The sequence below is a fragment of the Garra rufa genome, chromosome 15 (assembly GCF_049309525.1).
Source record: "Garra rufa chromosome 15, GarRuf1.0, whole genome shotgun sequence".
Lineage (NCBI taxonomy): Eukaryota > Metazoa > Chordata > Actinopteri > Cypriniformes > Cyprinidae > Garra > Garra rufa.
The window spans coordinates 21,632,675-21,660,131 of NC_133375.1; the positions used below are offsets into that span (position 1 = coordinate 21,632,675).

The 27,457-nt window shown below is 35.3% G+C and overlaps 1 protein-coding gene across 1 annotated transcript; it reads right to left on the reverse strand.

Moving 5' to 3' along the window:
* Positions 1–99: 99 nt before the first annotated feature.
* On the reverse strand, positions 100–27,234 carry LOC141286746 (Na(+)/dicarboxylate cotransporter 3-like). The gene is made up of 13 exons (XM_073818848.1): positions 27,068–27,234; positions 24,422–24,687; positions 23,778–23,941; positions 23,359–23,425; positions 22,906–23,085; positions 14,553–14,678; positions 12,635–12,727; positions 12,429–12,533; positions 9,506–9,603; positions 4,991–5,103; positions 4,698–4,859; positions 607–744; positions 100–524 (listed from the first exon to the last, which is right to left on the reverse strand). Exons 1-13 carry the CDS (start codon positions 27,173–27,175, stop codon positions 348–350), a joined length of 1,797 nt encoding a protein of 598 aa, XP_073674949.1. The 5' UTR covers positions 27,176–27,234; the 3' UTR covers positions 100–347.
* Positions 27,235–27,457: the final 223 nt, after the last annotated feature.

Genomic DNA, 27,457 nt, shown 5'->3' on the forward strand with positions numbered 1-27,457 from the left:
CATAAATACAACAAATTTACAATACTATACAAATAACATTAATACAAATTTACAAAACAGATGAAGAGAATATTATTAAAAATATGGAGATTTGCAATTGAGATCCTGTTTCCTACCAGATTATATCTACATAAACATTATTTTTAAAAACATTTTTAATTTTCCTGCCCTAAATCGTTGAAGTGGCATCAAGGCACAAGAGGGCAGTGCTGAGCAGGAAGTGAGGTCATGATATTGTAGATCAATCCACAAAGGGAATCCCTCAGTTAAGCAATTTCTTCATTTCTTTTTAATCTTGTATCTACAGTATATACAGAACCTGGACAGAATGTGTCCATATTCGTCTTCTAGCCTGTCATGTTCATACCTGCTATAGTATGTGTAGCCACAGTTGCTGTGGAATCATTTAAAGATCTTGCCCAATCCGGGTATAAGTGTAGATCGAACATATGAAGACCCCATGTGTTCATGGCCAGAGACACACAAAGAATTCCCAGGATGTTCATCACAAACCCTGTTTTTACCTGTGAACATTACACACATCTTAACAACTGAAAACAACATCTGTTTGCAATGACGTAATCTTTTTTTGTAGTTGTTTCTCACCATATCTTTGACCATCAGGTGTCCGGAGGCAAAAGCGATTGAGTTTGGAGGTGTGGACACAGGAAGCATGAAAGCGTAAGAGCAACCGGTTGTTGCTGGGATCATGAAGTACAGTGGGTTGACATTCACACGGATGGCCTAAAAATAAAGTATTTGGTGGATATGATATCACTATGTAATGTTACATATGATTTTGTTTGTGTTTTATAAACTATGAAAACAAAATCATATAGGCTTAATATTGAGACATTTGTGTCACAGTGAGAAATGAAAAATGTATGAATTAGTGCTGTCAAAATTAGCGCAGGGGAAAACCCTTAAATGCATACCTCGGGTCTTTAGCGACCCGGGACGTCATTTACTACCCTCTCCCTCCTTCATTTTTTTTTAAAAGTTTGACATCAGCTTTGTTAGTGTTCCTCAATCTATTCATTTTAAACAATAAAACAAGAAAAAAATAATTAAATATAAAAGAATGTCTGTTTTCTGATTAATATTTTTTTGTAAAAAGTGTATGGGTCGCTAGCAACCCGAGGTGTGTGATAGTGTAAGTGTATTTTTTTTGTGCGCAAAAATCTGTAAATATCTAATGACTTATGATCTAATGATAAGCTGCCAGCGATCAAAATAATGTTTTTGAAGTCATTGAAAATGATAGTTTTGCGAATATGGCTGAGATGGTGAATATGAACCAGATGCTGAACGTACTGTGGAAGTGCGCCCTGACGATTAAAGCGATGGTAAAATCATCTACTCAAATTGAACCCTTCTAAGTTTCAAAAGGTAACGAAATATGCTTTATTTTATTTTTCTGTAATTGTTCTTAATTTTTCCATTTTTTTTTTTTTTTTTTATATATATATTTGGGCTTTTATGCCTTTAATGGACAGGGCCTCGAGACAGGACTCGAACTGTAGTTGCCGTGAGCACAGTTCCCTGTTAAAGGTGCCATAGAATGGGAAACTGTATTTACCTTGGCATAGTTGAATAATAACAGTTCAGTACATGGACATGACATACTGTGAGTCTCAAACACCATCATTTCCTCCTTCTTATATAAATCTGGTGTTTGCAAAAGACCACTGAAAATAGGTCAATTCCAACATACCGACTATTACGCAATAGTCCCGATCGTTAATAGTTACGCCCCCAACATTTGCATCGCCCAATCATCAGTAACATCAGTAAAATAAGGCAGGCACTGAAGGGACATGGTTAGCTTAATGCTAGCGCTAGCCTGTTACATTGCAGTACATAAGATTTTACTTAACACATAAACAGAGAGATGACTGTGCTGATGATGCCGAATGATTTACAGATCCTGAGTATCACTGACAAGCACCTGAACTTGTGTGGTAAGTACTTGTGTCGCTGCATTATAATGTTACGCAGAGCACATGCGATCACAATAGTCAGAGTAAAATGTGGCCGATTCAAAACGGCAGATTCAACAAACCGCATATTAAAAGCGGCTAGAGCTCCGTAATTAAATATATATTTCCTCCATGTGCGAGCTACTGAGATGAGCCGCTCTGTGAAACAGCCAATCAGAGCAGAGCTCATCATTAATATTCATGAACCTTCCAAATAAGGCAATAACAGAGCATTTCATTCTAGGGACAAATCCTAGGGTTGTAAATGGACCTGTAAAACCGTTTCTGGAGACTTTTTGCCCTTTCCTATGCCATATACCTTCTATGTAGATATCCGAGAACAATTGTAAATATTGTTTCGATGCATTCTATGGCACCTTTAAAGTCTAGTAAATGTTAAAATTGATAGCTCTCAAATATGCTGTAATGTCGAATAGCTATAGTCAATGGTTAAATATTTGGGGGAAAAAATTTCTTAGAGACCTCAATAATATTTGTATCAGTGATAATCACCTTTAATCATAAAAAATATTTAATAAATATTAAAAATATACTTTCTTTATGTTGTTTCTACATTATTTGAAGATTGAATGTGAAATTATTGCCATATAAAAGTATGTTTAAAAACGTTTATTTTTTTTTCTTAAAAATTAATTGCGATTAATTTTAAGAAAACAAATTTTTGTGATTAATTAGTTACATTTTTTTTATCAATTGACAGCACTAGTATAAGTATAATTACATTAGATAAAACACCAAATTAAGTGCCATCTTTTAATAAATGATGATGGAAGCTTTTTAAGCAATTGTTGCAAATTGTTGTATTTTTATAATTGTTCTTGTCCAATGGTAATTTATGGAAGCCCATTTCTGCCACTGAAAAAAAAGGTAATTGTGACTTTTTATCTTGCAATTCTGAGAAATGAAATCAGAATTGTGAGATATAAACTCGCAATTGCAAGTTATAAAGTCAAAATTGCGAGTTTATATCTAGATAAAAAGTTTTTACCTCACAATTCTGACTTTATTTCTTACAATTGTGAGTTTATATCTCCCAATTCTGAAAAAAAAGTCAGAATTGTGACTTTATATCTTGCAATTCTGACTTTATAACTCGCAAATGTAAGTTTTTATCTCATAATTCTGATTTTATAATACGCAATTGCGAGTTTATATCTCACAATTCCAAAAAAAAGTCAGAATTGCAAGTTTGTAAAATGCAATTCTAACAAATAAAGTCAGAATTGTGAGATAAAAAGTCACAATTAGCTGTTTTCGGAAAGCCGAATAGTAATTACTTCCATAGTAATTTCTTAGTGAAAAAAAAAAGATTAAAAAAATCTACATTTAAAATAAAGTCTTTTAAATAAATGACTACTTTTATTTAGTAAGGACGCATTAAATTGATTAAATTGATCCACAAAAATGTCATATAATAATAAAAAGAAACATTTCTTGATCCTTAAATCAGCATATTAGATATAGATTAGATAAGATTAGATATAGATTTCTGAAGATCAAGTGACAAAGTCTGAAGTAACGACTGCTGAAAATTCTGCTTTGCCATCCCAGGAATAAATTACGTCTTATAATATATTAAAATAGAAAGCATTATTATTATTTTTTTTTACTGTTTACTGTATCAAATAAATTCAGCCCTCGTGAGAAGTTCACGTCCAGAACAAAAATGTACAGGGAATGTACTCAAGATGTTCATGTCTTTCTTTCTTCAGTTGTAAAGAAATTATGTTTTTTGAGGCAAACATTTCACGATTTTTCTCCATATAGTGGACTTCTATGGTGCCCCCAGTTTGAACTTTCAAAAATGCAGTTTAAATGCAGCTTCAAACAATCTGAAAAACAGTCGTTTTTTTAATTATTATTATTATTACAATTTGTATACTTTTTAACCTCAAACAATCTTGTCTTGCTCTGCTTAAACTCTGTTTTTTCCAGTTCAAGACAGTTAGGGTATGTCGAAAAACTCTCATCTTATTTTCTCCCTCAACTTAAAAAAATCATCCTACATCGCTGCAGAAGTACCGACCCAATGTCTGCAAAGTAAACATGCAAAGAAGATCAAACACCCTTAACAAAAAAGGTAAAACACTGATGTGGGGCAATTTTGAAGTTGAGGGAGAAAATGAGATGGGAGTTTTTCGACATACCCCAACTGTCTTGAACCAGAAAAAAAAAACACAAGATGAGTGTTTGAAGTTAAAAAGTATATAAATTGTAATTTAAAAGGAAAATAAACGATCGTTTCGCAAGATAAGACCCTTCTTTTTGGCTGGGATCATTTACAACCGCATTTAGGATTGTTTGAAGTCGCATTTAAACTGCATTTTGGAAGTTCAAACTCAGGGCACCATAGAAGTCCACTATATAGAGAAAAATCCTGAAATGTTTTTTTTTTTTTCTCAAAAGACATAATTTCTTTATGAATGAAGAAAGAAAAACATTAACATCTTGGATGACAAAGGGGTGAGTACATTATCTGTAAATTTGTGTTCTGGAAGTGAACTTCTCCTTTACGAGAATTCTTATGTTTGTACACTGTGTGTGTGTGTGTGTATGCATGTATGTGTGTGTGTGTGTGTGTGTGTGTGTGTGTGTGTGTGTGTGTGTGTGTGTGTGTGTGTGTGTGTGTGTGTGTGTGTATATATATATATATATATATATATATATATATACACAGGTATATCCATATGTCCATACCAGTTCAGCAATGACAGGGAGGAAGATAATGATGGTGGCTGTGTTACTGGCAAATTCAGTGAAGCAGGCAATGAAGGCAGTGATGAGGATGACTGCGACAGCAGAAGGGACCTGGACTAGAGGCTGCAAGTGATTTCCTATCCATGCTGCTAACCCTGACTCCTATTGCCAAAAAAAAAAATCATGGGTGACATGGGATTAAACAGTTTAACATTGCCTTCCAATTAATTATCAACAGATCGACTGAATTAGAAACTTTTAGGTATATAAGTGAAAAGCAGATAATAAGATACCTCACAGCCTTTGGCCATTGCAAATCCACCACCCAGCAGCAAAATAATATTCCATGGCACGCACTCTTGAGCTTTTCTCCATGACAACAGGGGCACATATGGTGTATTAGAGGCTGGAGAGGTAAAGACAGAAATGATCATTAATTATGACCTCAAGCTGACTGACCATCTCAATTGCAAACCATACGTGAAAGAAAGATTTAATAGTAGGATGTAAACAGATATTTAATTCGGAGGGGGTCAAGGAATCTGAATGATCCCCGGTTAATACACAAATATATTAAACATTTATAAATATATATAACACCAGACAGTTCCATTCTACAGCTCACTCAACATTCATGTTGTTGCACAAAACAGGAAATACTGTGTGTGCTTGACATCTGAATGTGATTACATCGTTTGAACTGCACAAGAGAAGAAAATTGATTTGGAACTGGTGAAAAACAAACTGCATCTGACAGGAGATGAAATGCAGATTTTTACTTCATTTGATTGCTACTAAAAGTGCTAAATGTGGACCAGAACACCTCATGCTGCCACTTTTCACAGCTTTCAATATAAAATACCGCCTATGAGCAACAGAGGGATTTATATTTTATAAATACGAATTAGACAAAATATTTACCCCCTAACACACACACACACACTCACACACAAGTCTATTATTACAATATTCATGTTTTACATGTGGTCTAAAATAAATAACTAGATGTGCACCATTCAAAATATCAAATAAATATGAAAAAATGAAAAAAATGGTTTTATCAATCAATATTCACTTCATTATTGTTACTATGATGAATCAACATCTGAAGTTCAGCACAAAAACTATATTTGCAGAACATAAATGCACTGAGCCAAAAATACAACATTAAAAGCAGAAATAGTAGAAGAAATCTCACCAAAGCTGGTGACAGTAATAGTGCTACAGCTGTTTTTCTACTGCTCATCTAACCTAAGCAAGGTCATGGGGTTCAATTTCCAAGAAAACTACAGTATAATAAAAAATTGATAGAAAAAGCCTCTGCCAAACGGAAACTTCACACTACTGTTCCACATCTAGAATCAGTTTAAAGTTGCAGGGGGGTTTCATATCAATACCATAGAAGATAGGGCTGTGTAAAAAATATCAATTAGTCGATTTTAATCAGTTCTCATTTTTATGAAATGATATTGATTCTTAAATGCCAAGAATCAATTAGCCTAGTCTGTTTTCAGTTCATGAACAGGAATATTTTAGCGCGACTCCTATCTTATAAATCGTAATAAGTTTTGTGCTTTGTTACTTCTGATATGTGACCCTGGACCACAAAACCAGTCTTAAGTCGCTGGGGTAAATTTGTAGCAATAGCCAAAAATACATAGTATGGGTCAAAATTATTAATTTTTCTTTTATGCCAAAAATCATTAGGAAATTAAGTAAAGATCATGTTCCATGAAGATTTTTTGTAAAATTCCTACTATAAATATATCAAAATGTAATTTTTGATTAGTAATATGCATTGTTAAGAACTTAATTTGGATAACTTTAAAGGTGATTTTCTCAGTATTTTGATTTTTTTGCACCCTCAGATTCCAGATTTTCAAATAGATGTATCTCGGCCAAATATTGTCCTATCATAACAAACCATACATCAATAGAAAGCTTATTTATTGAGCTTTCATATGATGTATATATCTCAGTTTTGTAAAATTTAACCTTATGACTGGTTTTGTGGTCCAGGGTCACATATGAAACAAAGTCTCGTATTTAAAATTCTGTCCATTTTATTGCAATATTCAAACAATAAATTCGGTTTAGTTGCTGTTTAATGTGGAGTGACATAAACATGAATAAGCATCTGAAGGTACAGTTAAGCCCAAAATTATTCATACTCCTGGCAAATTCTGACTAAAAAAAAATTTTTTTAACCAATTTTTTTGACCGGAAATGACACAGACTACGTACAAGAGGCATCATTGTGGAAAAAAAAATATTTCTCAGCTTTTATTTACATTTGAACAAAAAGTGGCATGTCCAAAATTATTCATACCCTTTGCAAACTGCCAGTCTATGGGAAAATCCAAAGTTCTATACCATTCCAAATAGTCCAAGCTGTTCTGAAGCATCCTAATTACCCTGATTCATTGGGAACAGCTGTTTTAATCAACTCAACAGGTGAAAAACAGAAGCTCTCTGCTGCTGGTTTGTGGACAGTCATGGCTAAGACAAAGGAGCTCACTGAGGACCTGCTGCTGCGCATTGTGGCTGCTCACAATTCAGGAAAGGGCTATAAGACCATATCTAAATGTTTTGAAGTTCCAGTGGCTACAGTGCAAAGTATTATTAAAAAATGTCACACCTGTGCTGGCCAGGAGGATAGTGAGAGAGGTAAAAAAGAATCCAAGGATCACCACCAAGGCCATCCTGATGAATCTGGGCTCTGCTGGTGGCAACATCTCAAGGCAGACAGTCCAACGGACACTGTACACCGCTGGGTTCCACGGATGCAGACCAAGGAGGACACCACTTCTCCAGATAAGGCACACAAAAGTCTACTTGGCCTTTGCAAATGCTCATCTGGACAAAGAAGAAGACTTCTGGTCTTCTGTTTTATGGTCAGATTAAACAAAAATTGAATTGTTTGGCCACAATGATGTAGCCTTCATTTGACGTAAAAAAGGAGAATCCTTCAACCCTAAGAACACCATCCCCACTGTCAAACATGGTGGTGGGAAGCTAATGTTTTGGGGGTGTTTTTTTAGCCGGTGGACCAGGGAACCTAATTACAGTAAACGGCACCATAAAAAAAGGAGCAATACATCAAAATTCAAAACATCAGGCAGTCTGCAGAGAAACTTGGCCTTGGGCACCAGCGGACATTTCAGCACGACAACGAACCAAAACACACAGCAAAATTGGTGAAGAAATGGTTAGCAGACAAAAACATTAACGTTTTGCAGTGGCCCAGCCAGAATCCTGACTTAAATCCAATTGAGAATCTGTGGAGGGAGCTAAAGATCAGGGTGATGGCAAGGACACCCCCCAACCTGAAAGAATTGAAGCTCATCGCTAAAGATGAATGGGCAAAAATACCAGTGGAGACATGCAAAAAGCTGGTCAGCAATTATAGGAAGCGTTTGATTGCTGCAATAGCCAGTAAAGGCTTTTCTATTGATTATTAAGAAGGGTATGAATAATTTTGGACAGGCCACTTTTTTTTTTTCAAATGTAAATAAAAGATGAGTAATAATTTTTTTCACAATGATGCCTCTTGTACATCATCATATTATCTTCTGGAAGAAGTCTCTGTCATTTCTAATAAAAAAAAAATTGCTGGTTGAATAAAAGTAACTTTAAGTCAGAATTTGCCAGGGGTATGAATAATTTCGGGCTTGACTGTATATAAAAAGAAACAGTACAATTTAGTGAAATCTGTATAACAGCTTATAAACAATGTCACATAACATCGCATTTAACTCAGAAAAAAACATATTTATATGTTACATAATATATAACATATTCATTATATTTTTCACTGTTCTTTAATGTTTCATTTATGTTTGAATGAATCCGCCAGCCACAATTTAAATGTTTATTTAAAAAAACAAACTAACTGGAGTAGTCATATAATTATTTAATTGTAACTTTTAATTATTATAAAAACTTAATTAAGTTTCATTTAAGCATTTGTATAGAAATCAGTCAATTTTAACCTTCAATATTGAAGTATTGTAGTACCAACTGACTCATGTATATTTTACAGCATTAAAATTTGCCATTGAATCGGAAGCTTGTGAATCAGAATTGACTCATAAATTTTGTGTTAAAACCTAGCCCTAATAGATGAACTATCTTGGGTTCTCCAAATAACCTTTCTGTGAACATTTCTTTAAAAACACTTTTTTTCTTGCGAAGAACATTTTAACAATCTGAAGATTATATATTTTCCACTATAAAGAACCTTTTGTGCAAAGAAAAGGTTCCATGGATGTTAAAGACTCTTTATGGAACTTTATTTTACTCTTTATTTGAATCAAAGAGATCTTTTTGCAGAGTAGATTATTAAAAAGCAGCAAACAGATTTTCCAAATTTAAGTAAAGAATTGTACACAGTGTAAAAGAAACATAGTGATAGGTGGAGAGATTTGTTTGAGCTTATTATAATCTCTCTGCACACAGTTCTCTGCTGGATCTCTCTTAGACACGCTAATCTGAATCATTAACATTCCTCGTCTTATTCAACATTAACAACACTCACACATGCTCTAGAAACCTCTGCTACTGGAAAGTTACTGTGGTAACGGAATGCAGTGACAACGTTTGTCCTGCCAAAAAAATCACGACACAAAACAGTGTCCCAATTTACCAAAATTCAAGCCTAATATAAGTCTATTATGTCTTAGGGCCCTGATTTATTATTAAAATTAATAATACTGATTGCTTGTTAAGTTTCTTCAATTAAAAATGTATAATTCCACAGTTCTCAGCTGTTGTAAAACCAACAGAAAATCAATAAACCACCCACTGACCTCTTGAATCGAACCACCAGCGGAGAGAAGGACGCTGGGATGGAAAGAAAAAGAGGATGGAGATGATGATGACTCCAGTAACAGCGTCAGAAACATAGCTGGAAGACAAACACAAGGAGAAGCAGTTCAGTGCTGCTTATTCAAGCTCCAGTTAGCAACATTGGGGCAAAGTGAAGTTATTCAGTGTGACCTTCAGATGGTGGATAGAAAAGCTGTTCTGCTGTTTTAAATTGTTGAGCTGAGAATTCGTAAGTGTAGAGTCCAAGACCACTGATGCTATTAGGATGAATACATTCTGTATGAACCATTGGCTGTATCTGAATATGCATACTTCCCTACTACTGTATATACAGTTGAAGTCAAAAGTTTACATACACCTTGCGAAATTTGCAAATTGTCAATTATTTTACCAAAATAAGAGGGATCATACAAAATGCATGTTTTTTTGTTTAGTACTGACCTGAATAAGATATTTGACATAAAATAAGTTTACATATAGTCCACAAGAGAAATTAATAGTTTAATTTATAAAAATGACCCCGTTCAAAACTGTGTTGTTACCTGAATGATAGTTGTTGAGTCCCTTGTTTGACCTGAACAGTTAAACTGCCTGCTATTCTACAGAAACATCCTTCAGGTCCCACAAATTCTTTGTTTTTCAGCATTTTTGTGTATTTGACCCCTTTCCAACAAGGACAGTATGATTTTAAGATCCATCTTTTCACACTGAGGACAACTGAGGGACTATTACAGAAGGTTACAAGTGAAAACTTGAATTTGAAGATCAGGGTAAATAAAGATTTTTAGGCAAAATTACAAAAATATACACATCTCCATTCTGTTCAAAAGTTTTCACACCTGGCTCTTAATGCATAGTATTTCCTTCTGAAGTATCAGTGAGCATTTGAACCTTCTGTAATGGTTGCATATGAGTCTCTAAGTTGTCCTCAGTGTGAAAAGTAGATCTCAAAATCATACAGTCATTGTTAGAAAGGGTTTAAATACACAAAAATGCTGAAAAACAAAGAATTTGTGGGACCTGAAGGATTTTTCTGAAGAACAGCTGAAAGTTTAAGTGTTCAGGACAAACAAGGGATTCATAAACAACTATCACTAAACAAAAAACACAGCTGTGGATCATTCAGGTAACACCACAGTATAAAGAATCAAGTTTATGTAAACTTTTGAACAGGATCATTTTTATAAATTCAACTATTGTTTTCTCTTGTGGACTATTTGTAAATGTCTTTTATGTGAAATATCTTATTCAGGTCTGTACTAAATAAAAAATAACATGCATTTTGCATGATCCCTCTTATTTTAGTAACATAATTAACATTTTGCAGATTCTGCAAGGTGTATGAAAACTTTTGACTTCAACTGTAGTGGTTTAAAAACGGTATGCTATTTTAGAAATCAGTGTTATTTGGCTGACTAGATTATTTTTAAGGAATTTACAACTGAAATAATAGTCAATTCCCTTGTGAAATGTTTAAAAGTGAAGTCACTAAGTCGCAAAAATGCTCTTTCAAAAAAGGTCCTTGAAAACTCTTCCATTGGTAGGACAATCTAAATATTTTACGGCTAGAATATAAGCGAGAGTTAGCAGTCGTTGAATTTTCAACATTGCTGGAAAGACATCAATCAAAACAAAGCAAAATGTTTACTGAAAATTACTGAAGGACAAGCATAATGGAAATGATCAGAGGTCCTTGTCAACTATAAAAAGACATTACAGAAAACATAAAGTCGTCCTTTTATGAATGTATAATCAACATGTCTGACTTATAGTTGCAACTAAAAAAAACTCACTTTGTGTGAGATATGTTGTGTAAATGGAAATGTCAAAACAATTGTGCAGACAAGACATTAATGCAAGCAGCAATCCTGATTTCTCATCTCAGCACATTAATTTGAACCACTGAATCAATTTAACTGCCATAACCCTGCTAACCTATTCATCACCTCATGTTCAGGAACAGCGTGCTTTCAGTCTTGTTCCTCTCATCTACAGATGTTGAATCACCATTTGCACCCATACAATGCACAATTCTGTTCTCTCTCTGTTTCTATTTGTCTGTAAGCTGTGGGTTTGTCTTATTATCTTGGGTGACTCGAGGTGAACAGAGATCCTGCAGATAGAGAAAGGTCAATTCTGTGGAGGGAGCAGATCAACTAGTCCATATTTTTGAACCTCTCTGTCTAAGTGCATTAGTGTGATGGACCAGAAAAAAAAAAAAGGGGGGGGGGGGGGGGGAGGAAGTCTTTATATCTGGATGCACATATTTACATACTGTATGTACAGACTCATTTTCTTCATTTTAAGTGGAAACCTGCCTAAATTTAATCATAGTATACATATTTCATAAAAATGTATAAATAAAACAAATTACTTTAATTGGTTAAATGACTGACATTAACATAAACAGCCCTATTTAAATGTATATTTGAATCAGATTTTTCAAAACTAATTAAAGTAACTCCTAATTGCATACATTTTTCATTGTGAAGAATAAATAAAATCCTGATAGGTTCGTTGTAGCACTAGTGAAATGCATTTGCTTTACATAGAGCTATAAATATAAATTATACAGATTATTAGTTGGGTGAACAATGTTGTTAAAAGAGTTTAATGAAGTTGTTTGTTTTTAGTCTCTTAGGACCTTGATATTTACTTTTCAAAGATAGAAATTTCGAAATATATTATCTTTAAAGGTCAACCAAATCATAACCTATGAATAAACACCTATATAAACTGCTATTCTAAAAACCGAAACATAAAAAAAGGACTTTTAACGAAACGCTCGGTCAGAATATGACAGTTTTGATATTTCATTCATCTTATATGAATCTACATGTAAAAATGTGACAGTCAAAATACCTCCATCATTTTTCAATACCTGCCTGTCACTGGGTGTCTTACCCTTTGGGAAAGAAAACCGACCATCCTGTTACAAACTTTGGATCTCTCGTAAACAGAAGGATGGCAAATATAATGAAGAAGAAAGCAATAGATCCTTCTGCAAATCTAGAAGCAGAGAAAAATATTTACTCTCAATTTATTTCAGAAAGCACGACGAAGAGAAACAGAAAAGTGTTTTTGATATTTTCAAATGCTCCACGGCTTACTTTATTGGGCCCAGTTTCTTGTAGTCTTCATCAATAACAGCTTTTGCTTTTGCTTCTGCGGCTTCCCGTGCATCATGTTTGCTAATACAAAGCCTATATAAAAACAAACACATTTTTGATATAAAATACAGTACAGGGGGTTTCAAACTGTGGTCTAAGAAAAAAGAAAAAAACTACATACATTTGATTAAAATAAATTAACTAAATAAAAAATAAAAAAGTGTTGGTTTCTGTATACTCAAATATATAGCTGCCTTTTCATTTTTTAGAATGAGAAATCCATGAGGATGATCATATTTGTGGGTCTGTGGCATATAAAAGATTGAAACCCCCTGCTATAGTATACAGCGGGGATAATCATTTTTGATCCCCTGCTGATTTTGTTTGCCCACTGACAAAGAAATGATTTTAATGGTAGGTATATTTTAACAGTGAGAGACAGAATAACAACAAAAAAAATCCAGAAAAATACATTTCAAAAAAGTTATAAATTGATTGCATTTTAATGAGTAAAATAAGTATTTGATCCCTTATCAATCCCAGGTGTCATATATACAGTTATTGACCTGAGATTAGGAGCACTCTCTTAAAGGGAATGCTCCTAATCCCATGTTGTTACCTGTTTTAAAGACACCTGTCCACAGAAGCAATCAATCAATCAGATTCCAAGCTCCACCATGGCCAAAACCCAAAGAGCTGTCCAAGGATGTCAGGGACAAGATTGTGGACCTACACAAGGCTGTAATGGGCCACAAAACCATCACTAAGCAGCTTGGTGAGAAGGTGACAACAGTTGGTGCGATTATTTGCAAATGGAATAAACACAAAATAACTGTCAATCTCCCTTGGTCTGAGGCTCCATGCAAGATCTCACCTCATGGAGTTTCAATAATCATGAGAACAGTAAGGAATCAGCCCAGAACTACACGGGAGGATCTTGTCAATGATCTCAAGGAAGCTGGGACCATAGTCATCAAGAAAACAATTAGTAACACACTACACCGTGAAGGACTGAAATCCTACAGCACCCACAAGGTCCCCCTGCTCAAGAAAGCACATGTACACGCCCAATGAACATCTGAATGATTCAGAGGAGAACTGGGCGAAAATGTTGTGGTCAGATGAGACCAAAATCGACCTCTTTGGCATTAACTCAACTCACTGTGTTTTTAAGGAGAAGGAATGCTGCCTATGACCCCAAGAACTCCATCCCAACCTTAAACATGGCGGTGGAAACATTATGCTTTGGGGGTGTTTTTCTGCTAAAGGGACAGGACAACTGCACCGTATCAAAGGGATGATGGACGGGGCCATGTACCATCAAATGTTGGGTGAGAAACTCCTTCCCTCATTGAAAATAGGTTGTGGATGGGTATTCCAGCATGACAATGACCCAAAACTCATGGCCAAGGCAACAAAGGAGTGGCTTAAGAACAAGCACATTAAGGTTCTGGAGTGGCCTAGCCTGTTTCCAGACCTTAATCCCATAGAAAATCTGTGGCGGAAGCTGAAGGTTTGAGTTGCCAAACGACAGCCTTGAAACCTTATTGACTTTGAGAGGATCTGCAAAGAGGAGTGGGACAAAATCCCTCCTGAGATGTGTGCAAACCTGGTCGCCAACTACAAGAAACGTCTGACCTCTGTGATTACCAACAAGGGTTTTCCCACCAAGTACTAAGTGATGTTTTGCAAAGGGGTCAAATACTTATTTCACTCATTAGAATGCAAATCAATTTTGAAATGCGTTTTTCTGGACTTTTTGTTGTTATTCTGTCTCTCACTGTTCAAATAAACCTACCATTAAAATTATAGACCGATCATTTCTTAGTCAGTGGTCAAATGTACAAAATTAGCAGGGGATCAAATAATTATTTTCCCCACTGTACGTGTCATATGCATTTAGGTCGCATATATTTACCGTGTATTGAGTCCGCCATAGAGAAAAGCAATCCAGATCCAACTCAGAATGAGGAAGAGAAGCATGAGCGGGAACGCAAAGACAAACCATGAGCCAAAGTTTATGAGGTCACATTCAGGGAAGTAGCTACAGACACAAACAAAGAAATTATAGGAATTAATACTTTTATATATCAAGGATGCTTTAAATGGATCAAATGTGATTAAAGACATTTATAATGTTAGAAAAGATTTCTATGTCAGATAAATGCTGTTCTTCTGAACTTTTTATTCCTCAAAGAACACTTAAAAAAATCTACTCAGCTGTTTTCAACATCATAATAATTATATATTTTTTTAATTCTGAATTTAAAGGAACTGTATGTAAGAAATTTATTTTAGTTAATCATAAAATGGCCCTGACATGTCACTAGACATTAAGAAATCATGTTCATTTCAAATACTTATATCACTGACAACAGTGGTCCGGCCAGGATATTGTCATTTAAAAGTGAAAGTTGCAGCCCACGACTGATGTTAGTGTTGTCATTTTGTGTTTTGGTCTGAGGCGCCACCCTCCAGCTATCTACCAATCACGAAGTCAGTAGAGTTTTGTCATCCGGGTTGCCAGCTCTGTTACAGCTGCAGCTATGAACATGTCGGATAAAACATGTATAATGTTACGAAACTTAAAAGACCTCGTTATGAATCCGAAATACGAAAGTCTAAAGTACATAATTACTTCGCAAAACATCTCTCGTGAAGCAACAGAAGAAAAAAAATACTGTGTAGGACTCGTCACTTGCCATTGGAAGCTCCTTGTAGCAGCCTAGGTTCCTGCGGGATCCTGCAGCATAGCTGGCAACCTCGAGTCAGGGGGGAGGGAGAGGGGATACACCGTTCTACAGTATTTTGAAAGTGATTGCAGTACCAGTTTTGGCCACAATCCTACATACGGTTCCTTTAAGCAGCAATTTTGGTTTACATTTTAAAATATATTCAAATAGATAACAGTTATTTTAAATAGTTAAAATATTTTAAAAACTGAACTTTTTTGCTGTACTATGGATTAAATGATTGCAGGCTTCTTGAGGCATTTCATTTCTGAATAAAAACGAATCAAATTGAATTCAAACTAATCATTTGAGTAAATTATTCAATTACCCACTCATAACTATAGGCTTATCAATGTAACCTGCAGAAATAGTTACTGAATTAAAAAAAACACAAATGCATTAGTGTTAACTTTAAGCAGACCTTAATATATGTGACCCTGGACCACAAAACCAGTCATAAGGTTACATTTTACAAAACTGAGATGTATACATCATATGAAAGCTCAATAATTAAGCTTTCCATGGATGAATGGTTTGTCAGGATAGGACAATATTTGACCGAGATACAACTATTTGAATATCTGGAATCTGAGGGTGCAAAAAAATCAAAATACTGAGAAAATCACCTTTAAAGTTGTCCAAATTAAGTTCTTAACAATGCATATTACTAATCAAAAATTACATTTTGATATATTAACAGTAGGAATTTTACAAAAAATCTTCATGGAATATGATTTTTACATAATTTCCTAATGATTTTTGGCATAAAAGTAAAATCAATAATTTTGACCCATACAATGTATTTTTGGCTATTGCTACAAATATACCCCAGCGACTTAAGACTGGTTTTGTGGTCCAGGGTCACATATATAAAATATATAAATAATTTTGCTTCACTTTTATCCTTATCACAACTTTAAGGTAAGCATGTGCAGACAACATGAAAACATAAAAGTTTTAATTAGATATTCACAGTCATCACCTCCTCAGAAACTGAAGAGTAATAATTGAGCGTCAGCTGTTTTGTATCTAAGTGCTGCCCTGATCGATATTTTTTTACAGAATCAGATTGATTAATTATTTAAAATGTTAATTTTCTTACTCATTCTAATAGATTTTTCAATTATAGGCCACGTACTGATGATCAAATCAGCTGTAAAGCACATTTTGTGTAACTTCAGCACTGCCTTTGTCTCTTTTTTTTTTTTTTGTCTAGTCATTATGAGACAAGATGTTCTAAGCTGATTAAACATCAGTGATGAATTATGGTAAATGATTGGTGCCTGCTTCTGAATGAGTTACTGGAGAAAATGTTTCCCAGACTGATGATGGAAACACTGTCCATATTACATTCACTAAGCTTCATTTAATTGCATTTTAAAGTATGCAAGAAACAGTAAAGTACACTGCATCAGTCTCTCAGGCAGTAAGTTTCCATTTGAGCTCACCTTCAGGCTTTTTCACAGAGAATCAACCTCTGAAATGATAAAGGTTGAAACACAACACTGCATTGTTTTGATTTCAACAAAACAGTACATACCTTTGATCTCTCACTTTATGACATTTATGGATTACATGTGTAAACCAAACCTAAGGACAATCAGTTCAATCTGAGGTCTTCTGGGTTCATGTTTAACCCCACCCCTAAACATAACATCACAGAGGGATAAGCAGATTGTATGAAAACTGAGAATTCATACAAATTCATATGAAGTAGCCACCCATTCACCCAAAATTAAAATCCAAATTGTTCCAAATTGCCATGAGATAATTATGGAAGCTGTTTCCGTCACTGAAAAAAAAAATTAAAAACTTGCTTTCAGTCTTACATTTCTGACTTTTTTCCTTGAAATTGCGAGTTTACATCTCGCAATTTTAAACATTTTTTCTCAGTACTGCGTGATGCAAACTTGCAATTCTAACTTTTTTTCTCAGAATTGTGATATATAAACTTGCAATTTTAAGAATTGAAGTCAGAATTGTCTGATATAAACTCATAATTGAGTTATAAGGTCAGAATTGCGAGACATAAACTCTCATAATATCTCGCAATAAGTGACTTTTTCCTCAGAATTGTGAATCACAGTTCTGACTTTATAACATGCAACTGCAATTTGTGAGTCAGAATTGTGAGATATAAACTCAATTCTGAGAACATTGAACTCTATCCCCCGGTTTCACAGACAAGGCTTAAGCCTAGTTCTAGACTAAATTGTAATTCTGAGCTGTTTCAACAGAAAAAAAAAAAACTTGCACTGACTGGTCTTAAAATATATCAGTGCCTTTATTTTGTCTTAAAATGCACAAAAGCAGTGTTTTTTTTCTAAGCACGTTTATAAAAAAAAAATCACTTAAATGTGCTAATTGAACTATGGCCTAATCCTGGTTTAGTCTAAGCCCTCACAATTCTGAGTAAAAAAAAATTCTGAATTAGGAGAAATAAAAATTTTATATTGTGAGATACAAACCTGCAACTGCGAGAAACCCTGTCTTTATTTCTTGCACTTGTGAGTTTCACGCAAGTCAGAAAAAAAAGTCAGAACTGTGACTATATCTCACAATTTTGACTTTATAACTCAAGTTTATTTCTGTGAATTGTCAGTTTATATCTCACAATTCTGAGTAAAAAAAATTTGGAATTACGAGATACAAACTCGCATTTGCGAATTTCACGATTCTGACTATTTCTCGCACTTATGTGTTTATATCATGCAAATCTGAGAAAAAAAAATTCAGAACTGTGACTCGCAATTCTGACAATTATTTCTCACAATTGCAAGTTTATATCTCAAAATTCTGACTTATAACGCACAATTACGAGTTTATATCTCACAATTCTGAGAAAAAAATCTGGATTTTAAGTTTGTATCATGTAATTCTGAGAAAAAAGGTCACAACTGCGGGACGTAAACTCATAATTGTGAGGAAAAAAGACACAATTGACCATATGCACTGACCGTTCTTTAGAGCTTCCGCATAATGATAAACCAGATCATAAACTTCATGCTCTTTTTATATGTGCTTTATATTGGTGGACACTCTTGAGCCTCGTTCTTATGAGAAACTAAGAAAAATAATTGCTACAATAATTGCGGCATGAACATTCAGTTTCATATTATTTATCAACATATAATTCAAATGCCAAGCCTGGAAATCCCAGGAGACCTGCATAGTTGTACATATAAATGCTGACAGGTTAACGTTAGCTAGCTAGCGATACTTCTCTTCAAGGACATCTTAATCGTATTCTTGATAATCAGTAACTTACCTTTATAGTCATGAACATATTTTTTAAATCTTGTAATATTTTAAAGTCTTTATTATTTTTCAACTTTACAACTGTGCAATAAAATTCACTTCAAAGTTTCACTTTTCATTCATAAAAATGACATGGAAAAAAAACTGACGGAAAACAACATCTTTTTAAGATAGAAATTAGACGAAATTACCCATATAACCAAAAGATGGCAGCACAGGATCAATCATTGGCTGCAGTTACCATTTCAACTCCCTAGTTTGTATAGTTCACTAAAATTAAATACGTTAAATATTAATTTGAAATATTTTATATAATTTAATAACTACACTTGAACTGTAAAAGCTATTAAATAGCCTATATTTAACCAACACAAACTTGTTACTGCTGTAGTTTTGTTACTATGAATTTAGTCTGAATCATTTAATGCATAGCCCTTTTTTGACATTAGCTTGTCAGATGTTTCGTCCAGTTATTCCTGTCAATCATAGCAATGACTCACGCATATTTAGCCGATTCACTTGTGTATTTTTTTAAACTCACGTTTGTCATTCCTGAAACAGCATACACTGACGTTTCAAAACTTTTATTCGATTGTGAATGGATTATGCTAGGGCTGTCCCCGAATAGTCGAAGGTTCGATGCATCGATATGCGGAGCCTGATTCGACCACCGATCTCACAGTCGAATCTTCGCGGGTGAAACGAGCATCATACCATTTTGGCAATATGGGGGTGCTCAATGTCTAATTGCACACAGAACTACTGGTTTTGTACGGTTATATTAAGTTATATACAGCCTTTGATTATGATAGTGCAGTAAAAACAAAAGTGAAAAGAAAGAAGCGTTCAATAAATATTTTTAACGTGTTTGTGAAGACATCTAACCACCCCTGTGACAGTTTTAATTTTCACTTGCCCTGATCCATGATGAGATGCGGACCATCTTGACGGCAGGGATTAGGCGGCGATCACACCGAACGCGTTTTTGTAATTGGAGGCGCCTCTTTTGAATGGTTTTCTGTAAGCAGTGAGCGTTCTGCAATCTGTATATGCGCCCCCCGCGCCTCGCGTTTTTGCAGGAGCGCTCTGAGCGCCTGAAGTTGAAAAAAAAAAATCAACTCTGAGCGGAAAAACGCCCAACGTCATTCGCGTTCTTTTCCATTGTCCAATCGAATGAATGGAGAGGCGGGTCTTCTGTTGTGATGGCGAAAGTTTACCGTTGCTTAAAAAGTCCGGAGACTGCAAGAAATGGAGGAGAAAACTTTGGTGTCTATCGTGGGTAACCAGGAGCTGTATTATTTAGGGTTTCTGCTAATATGACAGTTTACTTAACAGCAAAAAACTAAGATTTTAGAGCGTTCGCGCTATGATCCTTTGATTTGACTGACAGGACAGCTGTTTCGGTCGTTGCTTAGCAAAAAAGGCAGTGCTGTGCGCCTCGCGTTTTTAGAACTAAAAGACGCGTTCTGTGTTTTTATTTAAACCTAAATAAGTTCGTTTGTCAGTTGGCAGGCAGTTTTGGTCGCTTTATTAAAAGTTGTTGCTGTGTGCAGTGTGTAAAATAAAATAAAAACTGTTTTACCCTCCTGCTGACTATAGTGTCGTGCCCCTCCCAACCCATTCACACACACACATAGGCCGAGATGATTCGACTATCGGTCGACTATAGAAGGATTCGAAAATTCTGATTCGACTATGAAAATTCATAGTCGGGGACAGCCCTAGATTATGCAGAGAAAAAAAAGTAAACTCCTATTATGGCAAAATACAGTTGACTGGAAATGACTTAGCTGGCTTGTCTAAAACAAGGAAGTAATCCGTGCATATGGTCAATTGTGAGATAAAAAGCTGCAATTATTATTTTATTCAGTGGCGGAAACAGGCATCCATAGATTGTGTTGGCTTATTCAGTCACTGAGTTAAAGCAAGACAAATACATATAATTTAATGTGGTTAATTGTTTTTGTGCTCATCTCTCCCTCTCTATTTGTACAATCTGATTACAATGCATCATTTACATGCAAGTCATGAACAAACAAGCTCAACAGCTGCAATAAACTACATCCACTAAACGTGCTCTCCGGTCTTTTCACACAGCAGGTGCTATACTTTCAGACCCATATGTGCTCAATCCTTTTCCCGATGGCAGCACAGTTACTTTTATGTACTGTAGATAAAGGGGCCTCAAAATCTGGATTTTAGGAAGTTAGAAACTGGAAGTTTTGAATGCTTATATCTTCTAAATGCGAGTTTTGTCATTGTTTTGGAGCACACTAGCTTATAGATAATCTTAAAGCTAACATGTTCATACTTAAAAGCCTATAAACTTCAATTTTGATTTCATGGGGACTTTAAAACTCTCAGTTTGTTCTACAAATATGATAACGGCATATCACATGCAATGTATTTGTGTCATCTTTATCAGCTACTAAAAGTTAATTATTTTGGAAATTTAAAACAAAATCTGTTTTGTCTGAGAAACCTGTTTAAATGTAGCTGGGAATTGAGGCATCTCAAACTCTGTGGCACTCCTGAGTGGAAATCAAATCATGTTCTATTTTGGCTTGTTGTTGGTGACCTAATTACTAAACAGCTTTTTCAAAAGCCTGTGCCATTCAGAATTCTTGTTAGCATGCATTAGTTGACACAGGGCAGTGCATGTCACAAGCACAATCAGCTGAAGTGCCAGATGACTGTTCAACATTGTGGTTGAACAGTGTAGGATTGTTTGTCACATATTAGAGCTCATATATGAAGGTAGGCTACAAAAATACATACACTAGAGAAAAAATGAGCAATCAATAGACCTTTGTATTACACCTTTCAGTAGCATAAAGACAAATTAAGTTCATACAGTGGTGATGAAAAATAAAATGTTATTCCTGCTAGTGTTTAATTAAGGCTAATGCACTTATTAGGACTGCATTAGCTTTAATTGTGCAAATTGAAGCCTGATCTGAATACAAATTTTCATCTTGACTGCAGACTGCAGATGACAGCACCATGGTGTCATCCAGCATTGATACTGACATGATATAATGCTAATGGTGCCTGCACATTAGTGCACTGTCTGACACTTTTAAAATATATGAATGTCCAGGACTTTCCATTCATGCATGATTACTGAACAGGATTTTTTAAAGTGAAATATCATTAAAATCAGACATTTTTCATGTTTAAGTGCTTTAAGCAAGTTCCCTGTGCATCTACCAATCCAGAAAATGTGAAAAAAAAAACAACAACCAGTAAATCTTTTTGGCAAGTCTCAACACAGAAAGGGAATCTTATTATAATATTACTGCCTCATGTTTCCAACCACATTGTGGTTTCGCAAGTGACAACGATGTACCAGTTAAGTACACAGAACATTATTTAGAGTCTCAGCCTCAGAGGAGACAAGAGAGCAGTGGATTTATTGATTCATTTACTGTATATTACACTGCTGCCACACAGATCTAATATAAACACGCAATTTTTTCCCCAGCTGTTTACCTTCACAGACTTAACCGACTGTTTTTGTAACTAATGTGTGTTTTTAACATAAACTTGTGTGTATTTGACAGTTTAAGCGCAATAAGACTTGAAAGAGAACTTAGTTTAGTACTCACATGCCATGTGACAGCTGCTTTCTGTGCACGTGCTTCGGATGTGTGCGCTCGGAAAACGGTATATCAGAACTTTAAACTGATTTTGTTTAAAACGCATGATTTCAGCATGATAGACATGACTATCAAAACCACAAATGTTTTTAGCAGAGTATCTGAGCTACGAGATGTAAACGCACAGCAGCTGATTTGCATTTAAAGAGCCACGCATGAGAACAGCGTATTTCTGCTTTCACTCAAAATAGGCTTTTTAAAAATGATTTAATTAGTGATCTGTGGGGTATTTTGTGCTGAAACTTCACAGACAAATTCTGGGAACACCTGAGACTTATCTTACATCTTGTAAAAAGGTGCATAATAGGTCTCCTTTAAGTAATATAATAGACATTGCACAAATTAATATCCACATCTCTGCTGTAAGCACTTAAAGTGTTTTTTCTTGTTATCCGTTTACAGTTCTTTCACTGTCCTTACTTACTTGTCTAGCATGTACTCTTCAGAGCAATTTGCAACTTTGTATTGCAGCACTTTTCATGTTATTGTCAAGTCACTTACATTGTATTCCTCAGTAACTTTAGATAAAAGCATCTGGTAAATGAATGTAGTTGAATAAAAGAATGAATTCAAAAGTATTACTATGGTAATTTACCACAGTAATCATGAAAAAAAGGTATACCTCTTGAGCTGACCCACCAGGATCAGATTTGGGGCAGTGCCGGTGAGGGTTGCAGTTCCTCCGATGCTTGCAGCATAAGGTATACAGATCAGAAATCCTTTCCACACCTTCATCTGATATTCAGCCTCTCTTCTGACTTCTTCTAGATTCTTTTGCTCGGTTTTGTCTGTCCAATCCGGTCTGTGAATTACAGATGACAATTAATGACAATTCAGACTTTATTGTATGAAAAGATGATAAGCTTGTGTATTCATAAGAACATTCATAAGGTTGTCCACATGGCATTTGGCTCGGAAAATACAAGAGAAATACAAGAGTCCAGATTATTAATACTATTTTGACACTACATTTGCTGCTTGCATTTGACCTTTAGTGGCGAATTTATATCAAATCTTTAAGCTCATTGATCTTGTTTGCTTGTTTAAAGAAAGTCACAGATGAATTCTCACTTACCTGTTGTTTTCTGTGGTCAGCATCTGTTTTTCACAAGGAAGCACATTCATCTTCACCTGAGAATCACCTGCAATGGAATGTTTATTTTTTAATTACAAATACCTCTCTAATATGAAATAAATTTCAAGCTTCTGTCTGAATTTTTAAAAAGAAAAAAAAAGCATTCTCAATCTCTTTGTACATTTAAGGAATTTTGACAAAGCACTTTGTTTGGAAAAATTCAGTTCAAAGTTCTCCATTCAGGTTGTATATTATATTTTCATGTGTGCAGGTTGAATTCATACACAAACAATTCTAAAACCACATAAATCATTGATAGTATGCTGATGTCATGATTGCAAAAAAAAAACTTTCAAAATAAGGACTTTCATTTCCTAATTAGCTTGCAACACATGCAATATGAATTTCTCCCCACCCACCCTCTGGATCACTCTTGTCCTTGCAGTTCTCTTTTAAAGTCTCTAGATTGCCAAAAAGGCTTTCCAGTATGGCATTAGCAATGGGCAGCATCATGGCTGTCGTGGCTGTATTACTCAACCACATTGACAGGAAAGAGGAAGTGACCATCATGCCTAAAATCAGCCTGGAAACGAAAGAAAGACAAGTAGAGTCAAACCTAATAAACTATGACGCAACCATTCCTACAATAACCTAAGAAAACAATTAAATCAGTGCTAAAATCTAAACATTTAGAAATACATTCAATAATAAAGTTCAGAAACACATTCAGTAAAAAAAAACTAGAGACTTTAAAAAAAGAAAAAATACATTTGTCAAAGTTGAAAGCTAAAGGAGCTAATTAAATTTATTTTTGAGTAGATTACCATATACTTCCATTGCACTTTTTGCACCAGTGCATATCTTCAGACTCCTATTGTAAACATTACATCAGGAGTCTGAAGGTATGTGCTGGGGCAAAAAGTGCAATAAAAGTATGGTAATGTTTACAATAGGTAAGGTGTGTACTCAGCTAAAATTGTCAGTGTGTTTACCTTCTACAATTGCTAAAACGTAAGACTGTAAATTAAAACATCTCCTAATTTTAATGCAGAATCTTGCTCACCAGGCAGGTTTCACTCCAACGATCTTCAGCACCTTAAGGGCTATTCGGCGATGGAGACCCCACTCCTCTATAGCAGATGCCATGACCAAACCACTCAGGAACAGGAAGTTAGTCTCAAGAAAGTACTGTGGACAGACCTTCTTAGAAGGCAGGATTCCCATGGTGGGGAAGAGGCACACGGGAAGCATGGCAGTCACCGCCAGCGGGAGCGCTTCGGTACACCAGTACACTGCCATTAGAAGCACCACATACAAACATTTGCCCTCCTGATAAAGAAACAGATGAATGTGTGAATACAGGGAAGAACTGAATTGCTGTGCCTGAAGCAAGTAGGCATCAGCAAAGTTCTCACAGATCAGAAAATTAATTTTAGTATAAACCTACCTGAGAGCTAAATCACTTTGGTGTTGTTTTAAATATGATAAAGCAAGTGGAATTATTTAAATTTACAAGTCACACACGCTTTCTAAAACCTTTGGAGGGCAATAATAAATATGCCATTTGCAAATAAATGAAGTTACAATTATTTTCACTTGTCTAAGTCATTTTGCAGTTAGTTTTATTTACAAATTAATTTGTGTTCCGGAGATGAGGTTTGGAACGACATAAAGATAAGTACTTAATTATTGACTATAAATGTATTTAAAACACTATGGCAAACAGAAAATTTTGGCTTCATTTTAGACAATAGAGAATGGGAACGTGACGTCAGCAATGCAAGGCATTTTGAGATTTAGGGACACGGGCAATACTGTAGAGACTGGGTAATAGTGGAGGTAGATGTTAAAATTTGTATGAAACTGTTAAAAACACATTAGAATGGAGAACGCCCACTGTGTTATGAACTGCCATCTGCTCTCATGCATGGAAACCGGATCTAAAATTAAGCGCAATTTTCTGCTTTTCCGATTGAAACAACACAATGGTGAAAGCAGCTCAATGAAAATAAACAACTTGACCAAAATCTGGCTTTGTCTTTTGTATTTATTAGTTATAACAGATTCATAATCCCTGACCCACTTAAATGTTTAAGTGCTCACGCTATGAATAATGTACAAAACACGTTTGGGAATGTTATGCTTGATACAGCTCATTAGGATCACTCTCCATGTTCATAAAGCAACCGCTGATTCATAGTTCTAGTATTTGTTCCATTTAAGTCCAGTAAAAGTTATTTGGTGTAGTGCTTTCACAATAACATTGATTTCAGAACTGCAAGTTTACTTCACTTCAGAACATTCATTCATGGATTTGCGCTGCGCTATGACCTGCAGCGTCTTCACAAACAGACAAAACTTACTATAGAAGTGTGTCATTATATAGCTCTGTAAATAATTAAAAGTTAAATTCACGTCTCACACACTTAATGCACTATGAATAGAACATATATGCACCTTTCGAACTGGAATCATTTTGGAAAAACCTGTGATGTCCACTTCGCAGGGCACATACTTACGCTCAAATAGCAAAAATGTATGAAGTAGTAAGAGATACACGAAATGTGCAGAACGGTGGGTCGCTTACACGATCAACTGGCTGAGATCAAGCTATAGTGTGTTTATTTTATCTAGTAGATATATCGTTCCACTTAATTATTAAAAACTGCAAAAAAGAGAAATCAGTTTGGTCCTGTGTGTGGTACGATAGAAGGCGGACATATGATTTCTATTAGTGTGTATCATGTTGTGTATGTGTCATGTTCTGGCAAGAAAAAGCAAGAAATTCAATATTAGTCCATTTATTCTAAGCAAATACAAGCAGCTCTTTAAAATATTAACGCCAATGTAGCCATTTTTACTCTAGTGATTTATATTTGTTGTCATTGTACGCTATTTGGCGTGTCCCCAAACATGGTCGCGACTACCCAAGATGCAGTGCGCAGTGACGTAGATTCCCATTCTCTACATGTGTGTTTATCATTCAAAACCTCACAAACAAAATTCTCTGCTCAAAAGGTGCCCTCTTTGCCTTTTTTTATTTGCCAAAAACAAATTTTTTTTAAAAATTTAACGTGTGACTGTGTTTAAAATAGTTTTTCGGGTTTCTGTTTATAATACATAACAGTGTTGTTAAAGTTAAAGGGATAGTTTACCCTGGAAATCCTGGTTCAGTTTAGGCAACCACAAACGCCTTTTGTTCCTCAGACAGTTTTTCTGCTTGATTTGTTATAACTCTTGGCAGTCTATAGCACTCCAAATGTCTTTCCTGGTCTGACTGATTAGTACAGCCCAAAACATTGACAATAATTTACCATTTTCAGCAGCAATAATCAGCAAAATACACAAGTTTCGTTTGGTTCAGTGGCATTGTTTACAATGACGCATGGTGAAAACGGTCTAAAGGCACCAAAACTGGTTACCAGCAATCTTTAAAATATCTTATTCTTTGTTCCACAGAATAAAGTCATACAGGTTTAGAAGGACAAAAACAAGTAAATGATGACAGAATTGTAATTTTAGGGTGAACTGTCCCTTTAAGAACCTTTCCACGTGCCAACTCTGCTTTTTAAAATAGGTCAATGTCTGCATACATTTACATTACTTTAATCAACTGAGTGGCACAATTACGCTGCTTTAACGCATATTAAACGACCCTCTGGGTTCAAAAGGCCAAAGCAGCAGGTGACTGATTTTAACACCGTTTTACCTTTGGTGGCACGACGAAGAGCAGCGGGAGCAACAGTAGCGGAGCGAGCATCAAGATGAGCTGTTTGCGCGCGCTCCAGAGCTTCCTGGAAAACTTTGCAGGGTCCATACCGGCATAAAACCTGTTTCCTTCCCTTTGTCTTTGCACTGGGAGATGCTGCCGCTCTAGTGCTTGGTCCCCAACTTTATTACTTTTGCTTTATTATTTTTTAGCACAGCGGGAGAAGATTAACTATTGGCTTACTCGTTAACTCCCTTAAAGACCCCTCGACTTTAGACTTCAACGTGAGTCGGTCTACAGCGCCAGCAAAGATGAAGAGCAAAGTGTTCTGCTTCACACAGGCTACACAGAAAGAGTAAGCATTAAAAAAGTGGACTCTGTTTACAAAGC

What these genes read in the sequence shown, in the direction of transcription:
- LOC141286746 (XM_073818848.1), bottom strand. Translation starts at nt 27,175, where the DNA reads ATGGACCCTGCAAAGTTTTCCAGGAAGCTCTGGAGCGCGCGCAAACAG. An exon ending in GTTGGAGTGAAACCTGCCTG is followed by an intron (nt 23,942 to 24,421) that starts GTGAGCAAGATT and finishes TTTCGTTTCCAG; the next exon opens with GCTGATTTTAGGCATGATGG. An exon ending in TCCCTGTCATTGCTGAACTG is followed by an intron (nt 745 to 4,697) that starts GTATGGACATAT and finishes CTTTATTTTTAG; the next exon opens with GCCATCCGTGTGAATGTCAA.